Raw genomic sequence first — 12,903 nt, forward strand, 5'->3', positions numbered from 1 at the left:
TTGCTTTCTCATATTAGTACATGTCCTCATCATCTACATCTGATGCTCCAGTTATTGTTCCTGTAGGAAACCATAGAACTTTTCCCTCTACATGCCTTATTTCCATCAATGCTGCAACTCTCATTCCCTTCAAGTTATCCAAAGGTGGCAACTACGCATCCTAGCGTGCTCAATTTTCTAATCTCCTATTTAGCTATGATATATTAGGCTACGTCGATGACTCTCTCCATTGTCCACCAACGATGGTCAATATCCCAAGAGCACCTAATCTAGTACCAAATCCAGACCACAAATTATGGTTACGCCAAGATCGTCTCATCCTTCAAGCAATTCAAGCTTCAATCGCTAGATCCCTTGCCCACTCATATCTTCATGTGATACTACTGCTGAAGCCTAGTGTAAGCTGCAAACCACCTTGGCAAATTGTTCGTGTACTTGCCTGCTTAGTCTCCTATCGAGTCTCATGCAAGCAAAATAAGAGGGAAGTGCTATTGCTGACTATCTACAAAATATAAAAGTTATCATCGATAACTTAGTCCTGATAGATCATAATCTTAGTGATGAAGAAGTCATTATCCATACACTTAACGGCCTCAGGGATGAGTATAAGAAACTGGCAGCAACAATATGGGCATGTGACTCATTGATGTCCTTTGAAGAATTCTATGACAAGTTGACTGACTATGAGATATATTTCAAGCGTGAGGACAAATTGCTAGGACCATCTATTATGGCTCAAGTCAGTCAACAATCAAAGAAGAAGAGCAATCGGTACAACAAAACCATCAAAAAAGATTTGGCCAGCATGTCTCCTGAATTTGTGGGCTCTAAACAAATCTCTCCCCCTCCACCTCATCAACATTTCAATCACAACCATCAAGGTGGCTACTACAATTATCGTCAGCCCTAGCATCCTAATCACACAAATCAACAAAGAGTTGTCCACTAGTTGTGTGATAAAGTTGGCCACTCTACAAAAGTCTGAAAAACTCGACCTAGACTTCCTCCTCCATCACATTGGCCTCACGCAAATCTTACAACTACTCTGAATACTGGTAAACAAAATTGGATTATGGACTCTAGCACATCTCATCGCATCACCTCTGATCTCTAGAACTTGTCCATCCACAACAACTATGGCGGAGATGAAGGTATCATCATCGGTGATGGTAACGGACTTCCTATTACATACTGGTTCCATAATGCTTAATTCACATAATACAACTTTTACGCTCGATGATGCTTTATGTGCACCTTATATCAAACGAAATCTCATTTTTGTTTCTCAATTCTGCAAACAAAATAATACATCAATTGAATTCTTTTCTAACTCTTTTCTTATCAAGGATTTGAGTACGGGGGCATCCTTGGTTCGAGGCTAGAGTAAGGACAACATTTATGAGTGGCCATCAGTTCCACAGATCACCCAGCCCACTGCCTACTCTTCCGTCGCAGCTCCAACTGATGTGTGGCATCGTCGTCTTGGTCATCCCTCATCCTCTATCCAGCAAAAACTACTTTCTTGTTATTCTCTTCCTATGCTTAAAACCAATAGTATTATAACTCATTGTGATACTTGTTTAAGTAATAAAAGTCATAGACTCTCCTTTGGAATATCCTCAATATTCTGTTCTAAGCCTTTTGAAGTAATTTATACTGATGTTTGGGGCCCTACACCAATCACTTCTTTTGACAAATTCAAATTTTATATTATTTTCGTAGACTATTTCACCAAGTACACATGGTTATACCCTCCCCACCATAAATCTAATGTTTCAACAATCTTTACCAACTTTAGAATATTGGTCGAGAACTTCTTTCAGTCTACAATTAAAACAGTTTACTCCGATGGTGGTCAAGCCCTCACATCTTTCCTCTTTGCTTATGGTATATAACACCTTAAGTCACCCCCACACACTTCTCAACTTATTGGCTCTACTGAATGCAAACATCAACATATAGTTGAAACTGGTCTTATACTTCTACATCAAGCCTCCATGCCATCAACTTTTTGGACTATAGCGTTTCAAGCTACCGTCTACCTCATTAATCGTTTGCTCACTCTAGTCCTCCAGTACGAGTCACCATTTGAAAAACTATTTCACAAATCCCCAAACCTTCAAAAACTCAAAGTGTTCGGCTATTTATGTTATACATAACTCCATCCCTATGCCTCACATAAGATAACATCAAAATATAAACCTTACGTTTTCATTAGATACTCTCTTGAACAGCCTTTCGATGCTACGAACCCCAATCTCAAAAAGTATTTACATCCCATCATATTATTTTTGTAGAGACTATCTTTCTATTTCAAAACCCTGAGTCTCCTATTGTGCGACCTACTCTAACGAATATACATCACTGGAGGACACCGCCGATCCCATCACCCGAGTCTCCCACAACACCATCCAGTCCTTCTCCTCTAGATCCACACTCTCTTCTTCTCCCGATTCAATAGCTCCTCAGCCCCTCCATTGCTCCTCTCCCTTCTTCACAAGGTTCCTTTACTATTAACGTAATGTCCTCGAAAACACAACCACTACCTTTATCCTCTCTTGGGACCAATAATACTGAAGTCCCTTAGCCTACCACAACCCGTGTCAGTGCCTCTCTACCGCCCATACCTACAACACACCCTATAGCCTCTGGACATCTAATGACAACACACTCCAAAAGTGGTATCTTTAAACCACAATAAGTCTTTGACCTATATGCTATCATAAAATTCTCGTCAAAAACCAATGAATCTACCACAATTACTCAAGCCCAAAAATCTTCATACTAGTGCAAAGTCATGTGTGAAGAATATGATGCTCTCCTCTATAATTCTATATGGACTCTTGTACCCTCTCATCCCACACAAAATATCATCGGGTGTAAGTGGGTCTTTCGAATTAAGCAGAACCCAGATAGATCAATTGCTAGATATAAAGCGCGTCTAGTGACCAAAGGGTTTCACCATCCTAGTATTGACTTTATAGAGACATTTAGTCATGTTGTTAAACCCACAACAATTCGACTTATTCTGAGTTTGGCTATCTCAAAAGGTTGTCATTTATGACAAATCGATGTTAGCAATGCCTTTTTACTAGGGACCATAACTAATGATGTCTTTATGCAAAAATCACCTGGCTTCATCCACCCTCAATATCCAAGACATATTTGTAAACTACAAAAGGCTATTTATGGACTTCATCAAGCTCTAAGAGCTTGGTACATCGAACTTGGCTCATTTTTTACATCAATTGGCTTCATCCACCCTCAGTATCTCAAGCATGTTTATAAACTAAAAAAGTTATTTATAGACTTCGTCAAGCTCTAAGAGCTTGGTACACCGAACTTGGCTTATTTTTTACATCAATTGGCTTCATCAACTCTAAGTCTAATACCTTGCTATTTTTCCATCACTAAAGTGGTAACATAATATATCTTCTAGTAAATAAGGATGATATTATTGTCACGGGTAACAATCCTATGAAAATCAAGGCATTTCTCAAGCATTTAGCAGATCAATTCTCTCTTAAAGATCTAGGGACCTTGAGTTATTTTTTGGGAGTGGAAGCAACATACACGTTTTCAGGATTCTTTCTATCATAAAGAAAGTATATTCAAGATCTATTATCAAAGACGAACATACAAGATGCAAAAGCGGTTACAACTCCTCTATCTATTGGTGAGGCACTCAAAATATGTGATGGAAGCCCTGCTACGGACCCAACTCAATACCGATAAGTACTTGGCTCCTTACAATACTTATCTCTCACCCGCCCAGATATCTCATTTGTAGTCAATAAATTATCATAATTAATGCATCCGTCATCTACTATGCATTGGTTTGCAGTTAAAAGAATCTTGTGATATCTTCACAGGACCCTCAATCATGGCCTCTTTTTCCGCAAACACTCCCCCCTTCATCTCCATGCTTTTGTTGATGCTGATTAGGTAGAAAATTTTGATGACATAACATCCACATCGGGGTATATTATCTTTTTTAGAGCTAATCCAATCAGTTGGAGTTCTAAGAAGCAAAAGACAATTGCATAATCTACAACTGAAACTAAATACCGTGCTATTGCAACCGCTACTGCATAACTCAATTGGGTCACGAATCTACTCAAAGAACTTGATATCAACTCCACTTCTACTTCTACAATATATTGTGATAATGTTGAAGCCACTTACCTATGCGCCAATCCAGTATTCTACTCACACATGAAACACATAGCCATCGACTTTCACTTCGTGTGAGAACAAGTTGTCAAACATCAACTACGTATTTCTCGCGTACATACGGTTATTCAACTAGCAGACTCACTCATGAAGCATATTGCCCGCAAACTATTTTCATCGCATCGATCCAAGATTGACATCCTTGATAGGAGCACCATCTTGTGGGGGCATTATAACAGCTAAGATTTCCCATGATAGCCAATGATAGATGTCGAGATTTTCTCAACTACATGAGGAAATATCACTGCTCTGTTGAAGAAAATCCTCCCTCCTTACGTGTATAAATAGAGAGCACCATATCAAACACAAATATCTTCTTCGTGTTATTCTTATTCTTAACACTAATGATCTTGTAAAATAACCACAACCGATAGTTTTAAAAAGATCTTAGTGAGAAAGAAGATCTATTATTTATGATGATTATGTGGTATATCTATAAAAAATAAATTATGACATACAAATCAAAATGGACCCTTTATCATTTTTATAAGTCATGGAAAGCAACAATTCTAAAAGATGATATGATGTAATAAAAGAATAGTTGAAATTGATATACTAGAATGGTATTTAGGAAATCATTGAATTGTTCAATAATTATAAAAGAGTTGATTTTAAATGTGTCTTTAAGACAAAACTTGACTCAAGAGCCAATATCAAATGATATTAAGTTATACTTATGACTACAGATCTTTCTCAGAAAGAAAGCATCGACTATAATTAAGTATTTTATCTAATTTTTAAAAAGAACTCATTGAGGATCGTCATGATATTAGTAACTTATCATAATCTTAAGTTATCTCAAATAGACATGAAAAAAATATTGTTTTATAAGGATCTAGATGAAGAAATCTATAATGATACGAAGGATTCACAGTGGAAAGGGAAGTTGAGCTTGTAAACTTAAAAAAATTATTTATGACTTTAAATAAGTTTCTAAACAATGATATATAAAGTTTTATAGTATAATTATTTTCTTCGAATTTTAGAAAAATATCATTGATTATTATATATATTTGAAGGTTAATGGGAGCACATTTATTACATTAGTCTTAGATATGGATGATATTTTATTTATCAATAATGGTCTTAGTTTATTGCATGAAACTAAAATGTTTCTCACCAATAATTTTAATATGATTAATATGAATGAGCCAACTTATGTTATTAGTATTGAGATATTAAAATATAAATCTTAAGAGGACTATCTTAAAAAGTATATATATACATACATACATACATACATACATACATACATACATACATACATACATACATATATATATATATATATCAATAATAAAAATTAAATTTGTGTTATGTTTTGAGATCACAAATCAAACCATATGGTTGTTATATTTTATCTCAAGATTTGGTGTGATCAGCTTAATTGTTAGACTAATTATGATATTTTGTAATAACACTATAGTAATTTTCTTCTCTAACAAATATAAGTACTCTAGCGGTTCTAGGTATATCAAGATAAAATACTCAGTGGTTAGAGAAATAGTTCAGAAATAATAAGTATAAATTGAGAAGCTAAGCATTACTTTGATTATTGTTAATCAATTTACTAAAGCTATATAGTCTATATTTAAAAAATATATTTTTAGAATATGGCTTTTAAGCAACTCATAAAAAAAGGATGCATATTTAAGTATATACTATTATTGATTTTTTTTATTTACTTAATTAAAGTTATTTATTTCTGTTATCCTATTTATATTTATATATATGTATATTATAAGTGAATGTGATAATAGATTATTCTGACAAGGTAAATTACATATGGCATTACAAACTATATTAGAAAAAACTAATAATATTATAGTATATAAAAGAGAGTATGATATTGATGACATGTAATTACTATGACTCGATATAATATTATTGTGTTTATTAGACTTAGTGGCTCATTTTATAAAATTTATGTGCATGTGTAAAATGCTTTTCAAAAGTTTCAAAATTCAATTTAGTAAATTTATTTTTAAATAAAATTTTCTTTTATTTATTTTAATTTTATTTTTTTTATATCATATCAATTAATGGATCAAGTATAAGAATATTAGTTTATGTTGTTTTGTTTAATTATTTAAGATATATCTTAGATATGATTTGATTCTAATTATGATTATCGATCAATAAAAAGAAAATTCTCTTATAATAGGACTCATTAGGAGATACCTTTATGAGAGATACTCTTTTAATTATTTATCTTATATCTTTTGCTCTCGTCTATAAGTAGACAACATCACCAAAAAACTTATAATAGTGATATGAAAATAGTATAAATGAGTCTAATTCTTCTTACAAATTAGTTAATAATATTATATTATATTTATAGATGAAATAAAGGTTTTCTAAATGAAATCGAAAGATATGTATATTTAAACTTTGATGTATGATTATTTAATTTTAATTATTAATATTAATTTTTTATATAATAGAAGTATGATTATAATTTTAATGTTTATATTATTATTGCTGGTCAGCATAGATAGACTTAGCTTCAATTTCTGGAAAGTATGTAATATATGTGGGTTCACTTAACTGTCATCAAAGCTGTTGTGGAATCTGACTGTGTTTAAAGAGGAGTATCCACCCTTTTTTTTTTCTTTTTGAATTTAGAACCAGGCTTGATGTGTGTGAATTTTAATTGTGCAGGTCAAGTATGGGAACACTGATACTGTTGTACTTCACGCTGTTCATGGGCAAGGTGACCAGTGCTAACGAGCATGGCTGGTGATGTGCACTTCGCCACCATTGTAAAGTAGAATAAAGCTCATGGAAGGAGACAAAAGAGAAAGGAAAATGGAAGGCTGAAAGGACACTTAGATGGTACTAGAATGAGAAAGAGACGAGTTGTAGATAGATAGAGCTGCTCAGAGAGAGAGAGAGAGAGAGAGAGAGAGAGAGAGAGAGAGAAAAACGTTATGTTGTGGATGTTACTTTTTATTTTCCTTTCTGTTGCCACAGATATCCAGTTTTCTTTCCTCGTATGAGTGCGCTTTGTGTGCTGATTGTATTATACGTTGTATATGCAATTAGAAGGCTCTTTTCGTCAAGCTTTCAACTCGTAAAAGAAGAGAACTTACGATTCCAATCAGAATGAGATGCATGTTTAAGCATCAAAACTGTAATATGTTATATTAAATATGAAAATAATTTTTATGTCAAAATTAAAATCAAATATTTAGATCTAGTTTAACGATACGTACGTTTTAATGTCATCTGTTCAGAGATCTTATTTGATCTGTAAGGCATCGTTTTTAATCCAAGATCGCTATTAATCTACAAAGGGAAACTAGATACTTTCTTTTCTCTTTCTATTTAAAAAGATTAACAATGTTGTGATACAAAATGGAGTATGAATTATTTTGACTATTTGATTGGAATTAATCTTTATTTTTTTAACTATAAATTATGATTTAGTTTTATAGTTTTCTCATATGAATTATTGATTATACATGTGGTAAATAAAATCAAAATTCAATTATTGTTCTTGAAATTTTATTTACTTATTCACATGTATATATTTGAAATTATGAAATAATATTTACTTTTCACATGAAGACATGATTTATATGCTATCATGATTATCATATAAGTTTTCTTTTGGGTTCAATAATTATTATGGTTATTATTCTATTATTGAACTACTTAGCATTAATGTTCAATAATTATTATAGTTATTATTTTATTATTGAACTACTTAGCATTAATGTTCAATAATTATTATGATTGTTATTCTATTATTGAACTGTTTAACATAAATTAAAAAAAATTGATGAATATTATTTGTAATTAATCTCCCTAAGTTTTATTTGACTTGTAGTTGGCAAAGTGTCCTGGAATAATAGATTTTTTTGATATAAATTACAATAAAAGTTTTATCTTTTATAGAATATTTTAAATTTTATTTTATGTTATTGCATTGGTCTTATAGCCACTAAAGTGACCTAGACTAATGACTTATAAAATAATATTATGAAATTAGTCTTAAATGATATTAAGGAAATAATATTCACAATGACATATATAATTAGGAAATTAGATAATCCTAAAGGATAATCTAATTTAAATAATTATGTGATAGAGTAGGATGATACTGTTTTGGATATCCTTATAGTTTAAGATTGTATACCCAAAAGTAACAATACTCTTCCACAATGATTGTATCAGTCCTCCATAAATGTTCTTGAGTGAACACTAGATATATCAATATTTTACCCAAATGTGTAATATAGATGATATCAATAGTTTATCAATTTTTGACAAACTCAAAGCATTAATGTTATTCTATATTTTTGCAGTGGTACTTCCGCCCATACATTTTTATGCTTCTAGTGTTCCTGTATTCTCTAGATCAAATTATTCAGAATGGTTAGAGTATGTGAAATTTACACTAGGTGTATTAGATCTTGATTTAACATTGCTTATTGAAAAGCCGACTAGACTGATGAAAGTACCGTAGAACAAGTTAATAAAATAAAGGCTTGGGAAAAATCTGATAGGCTTAGTTTAATGTTTATAAGAATAACAATTGCAAATAACATAAAGACTTCATTACCAATTACAACTAGCGCAAATGAATATTTAAATATTATTGAAGACAGATTTAACTCTACTGATAAGTCATTGTCTGGCACATTAATGAAAGAATTGACTACGACTAGTATGATAGCACTCGAGAAATTCAGGATCATATCCTCAATATGGCTGACAAAACTGCAAAACTTAAAACATTAGGCATGAATGTTGATGAGTCTTTTCTCGTACAATTATTCTCAATTCTCTTCCTTCTCAGTTTTGCTCATTCAAGATTCACTACAATACAAATAAGGATAAATGAGACTTGAATGAGTTAACTAGCATGTGTGTTTAGGAAGAATTGAGATTAAGGCAGGAAAGTTCATATAATGTCATGACTACTACTCAAGAAGCTGGTAATAAAAAAAGAAAATTAAAGTATTATCCATCAAAGAAATTTGTCGGGTTTGGAAATGTTAAACAGACTAATGAAAAGAAAGCCTTTACTATAAAGTGCTTCTTTTATGGTAAGAAAGGACATGGGAAGAAGGACGGCATTAAACGCAAGACTTGGTTTGAAAAGAAAGGTATTAACTCGACCTTTGTATGTTTCGAATCAAACATTACAGAAGTTCCTTCTAATACTTGGTAGATTGATTTTGGTGCTTCAACTCATGTTACCAATAACATGTAGGGATTTCTTTCAATTCAAAAACTAAAAGAACATGAAAGATTCATCATTATGGGAAATCGTCTTAAAGCGAAAGTGATATTAGTGGGAACTTATCGTCTACGCTTAAAGACAGGTCACCTGATGGATCTTGTTGACACATGTTATGTTCGTACTATTTCTAGAAATTTAGTTTCTCTATCTAGAATTGATGAGTTAGAATATTATCTTTCTTTTGGTAGTGGTAAACTTAGTATGTTTTATTATTCAATAAAAGTTGATTCTAAAATTATATGTGATAGTTTGTACAGAATTAATTTGGATCTTAAGTTTGCAAAGACATTAATGACCCTACAATTAAGTGTTAGATTGAAACATAGTTTCAATAATGAAAGATCTTCTATATTGTGGCATAGACGATTGGGGCATATCTCCAAGGAAAGAATTGAAAGATTAGTGAAGGATAATATTTTGGAACATTTAGACTTCACAGATTTTGATCTTTGTATAGATTGCATTAAGGAAAAACAAACTAAACATATATATAAAAAAAATGCCACAAGAAGTAAAGAACTCCTTAAGATTATTCATACTGATATTTGTGGACCACTCCATATTCCTTGTTTTAGTGGAGAAAAATATTTCATCACATTTATAGATGACATGTCCATATATGGTTATGTTTATCTAATACATGAAAAGTCTCAAGTCGTTAATACTCTTGAAGTATACATAAATGAGGTCGAGAGACAATTAGATTAAAAAAGTTAAAATTATCAGATCTGACAGGGGTGGTGAATTTTATGACAAATATGATAGATCTGGTCACAATATTGGTCCTTTTGCTAGATTCCTAGAACAACGAGGTATTTGTGCTCGTATGGATATGATTAGGAGTGTCACAGTAGAACGGTGTTACTAAAAGACGAAATCGACTCTTATGGATATGATTAGGAACATGATGAGTTATTCATCTGTATCTGAGTCGATGTGGGGAGAAGCTCTTAGGACAGCTATGTACATCTTGAACAGGAATCCTAGTAAGTCAATTCCATCAACTCCATTTGAGTTATGGACTGGTAGGAAGCCCAGTCTAAGACATTTACATATTTGGGGATATCATGTAAAGATAAGAGTATTCAATCCACATGAAAAGAAATTGGATCCAAGAACTATTTCATGATATTTTATTGGTTATCCAGAAAAATCCAAGGGATACATATTTTATTACCCTAATCATAGTATGAGAATAAAAGAATCTAGTAATGCAAAATTTATAGAAAATGGCGAAATCAGTGAGAGTGAAAAATCTCAGAGGATCAATTTTGATATTAAGGAGATTCAGGTTAATTCTCTCATATCATCTCCTATTCAAGAAATTGTTGTTCCTCAAATCAATGAAAGTATTGATGAGGGTGAACAACAAAATAACATTGAAGAACTCTCACATGATATTGATGTCGTCACTGATGATCTTGTAGAACAATCACAATTGGTAGCTTTGAGAAGATCTCAAAGGAAAAGAAAATATATCATTTCTGATGATTATGTGGTATATCAACAAGAATTAGATTATAATATAGGAATAAAAAGAGACCCCTTATCATTTTTACAAGCCATAGAAAGTAACGATTCTAAAAATGGTATGATGCAATGAAAGAAGAGTTAAAATCAATGGTCCATAATAGTGTTTGGGATCTTGTTGAATTGCCCAATAATTATAAAAGAGTCAATTGTAAATGGGTCTTTAAGACAAAACGTGACTCAACGGGCAATATCGAATGGTATAAAACCAAACTTGTGGCTAAAGGTTTTTCTCAAAAAGAAGGCATCGACTATAATGAAACTTTTTCTCCAGTTTCTAAAAATGACTCATTGAGAATCGTCATGGCATTAGTAGCTCGTTATGATCTTGAGTTGCATCAGATGGATGTGAAAATAGTATTTTTGAATGGGGATATGGATGAGGAAATCTATATGGAACAACTTGAAGTATTCATAGAAAAGAGAAAAGAAGGTTGGGCTTGTAAACTTAAAATCTATTTATGACCTTAAATAAGCTTCTAGACAATGGTATATAAAGTTTCATAATACCATTACCTCTTTCGGATTTAAAGAAAATACTATTGATCAGTGTATATATCTGAAGGTAAGTCGGAGCAAGTTTATTATATTGGTCTTATATGTGGATGATATTTTACTTGCTAGTAGTGATCTTGGTTTATTGCACGAAACCATGATATTTCTCAACAAGAATTTTAAGATGGTTGATATGAATGGGGCAGCTTATGTTATTGGTATTGAGATATTCAGAGATAGATCTCAAGGATTATTAGGATTGTCTCAGAAAGGATATATTAATCGTATCTTAGAGAGATTTAATATGTAGCTTTGCTCAGCCAATGATATACTTATTACTAGTAAAAAATTCAGTCAAAACATGTGTCCAAAAAATGACTTAGAAAAAAATCAAATGAAGAATATTCCTTATGGGTGCGCAGTTGGAAGTCTATTATATGCTCAAACCTGTACAAGACCAGATATCAGTTTTGTAGTTGCAATATTGGAAAGATACCAAAGCAACCCAGGAATGAAACATTGGAAAGCTACAAAGAAAGTAATGAGATATCTGCAAGGGATGAAAGATTATATGCTCACATATAAGAGATCAAATCAGCTTGAAGCGATAGGATATTCAGATGCTGATTTTACAAATTGTCTCGACAGTAGAAAGTCCACTTCAGAATTTGTATTCATGTTAACCGATGAGGCAATTTCTTACAAAAGTGCAAAGCAATCGCTTATTACATTATTAATAATAGAAGCTGAATTTGTGGCATGCTTTGAGGCCATAAATCAGCTTTATGACTACGAAATTTCATCTTAGGACTTGGTGTGGTCGACTTAATTGCTAGGGCGCTGAAGATATTTTGTGATAACACCACAATAGTTTTTATTGAGATAAAGTACTTGGTAGTTAGAGAAAGAGTCCAGAAACAACAAGTGTCAATTGATAACCTAAGCATCACTATGATGATTGCTGATCCATTGATAAAAGTCTTACAGTGTAAAATATTTAAAGAACATGTTCTTAGAACGGGGCTTGTGAGCAAGTCATAAAAGATATGGTGATGCATGTTTATGTTGATGCTATTAACATTCTTCTTTCTTAATTAAAGTTATTTGTTTCTGCTATCATATTTACATTTATGTTTATACATATTATAATTGAATGTAATAACAGGATTGTCTTGACAAGACAAATTACAAGGGTCATTATAGACTATATTAGGAAAGTCTAACAATGTTGTGGTACACAGAAGGGAGTATGACATTGATGAAATACAACCGTTATGACTCGTATTGATGGTTGGAATTAATATAGTATTATTATGTTTATTTGACTTATTGGCTTGTTTTAAAATTCATGATCATGTATAAAATATTTTTTAAAATTCTTTGGAATCCAATTA

General features: G+C 32.0%; 1 protein-coding gene across 2 annotated transcripts in view; it reads left to right on the forward strand.

Moving 5' to 3' along the window:
* Positions 1-7,295, forward strand: part of LOC135584905 (uncharacterized) — a 34,679-nt gene extending 27,384 nt beyond the window's left edge. The window contains exon 5 of one of the 2 annotated variants that reach the window (XM_009407371.3): positions 6,895-7,295. In XM_009407371.3, coding sequence (XP_009405646.2) covers positions 6,895-6,976 — 82 coding nt within the window. In that variant the 3' untranslated portion in view covers positions 6,977-7,295. Of the gene's footprint in view, positions 1-1,346; positions 1,624-6,894 lie in introns of those variants that run through there. The other variant, XM_065190166.1, reaches the window with a different exon arrangement.
* The last annotated feature ends 5,608 nt before the right edge of the window (positions 7,296-12,903 follow it).

The sequence above is a fragment of the Musa acuminata genome, chromosome BXJ1-6 (genome assembly GCF_036884655.1).
Source record: "Musa acuminata AAA Group cultivar baxijiao chromosome BXJ1-6, Cavendish_Baxijiao_AAA, whole genome shotgun sequence".
NCBI classification, from domain to species: Eukaryota; Viridiplantae; Streptophyta; class Magnoliopsida; order Zingiberales; family Musaceae; genus Musa; species Musa acuminata.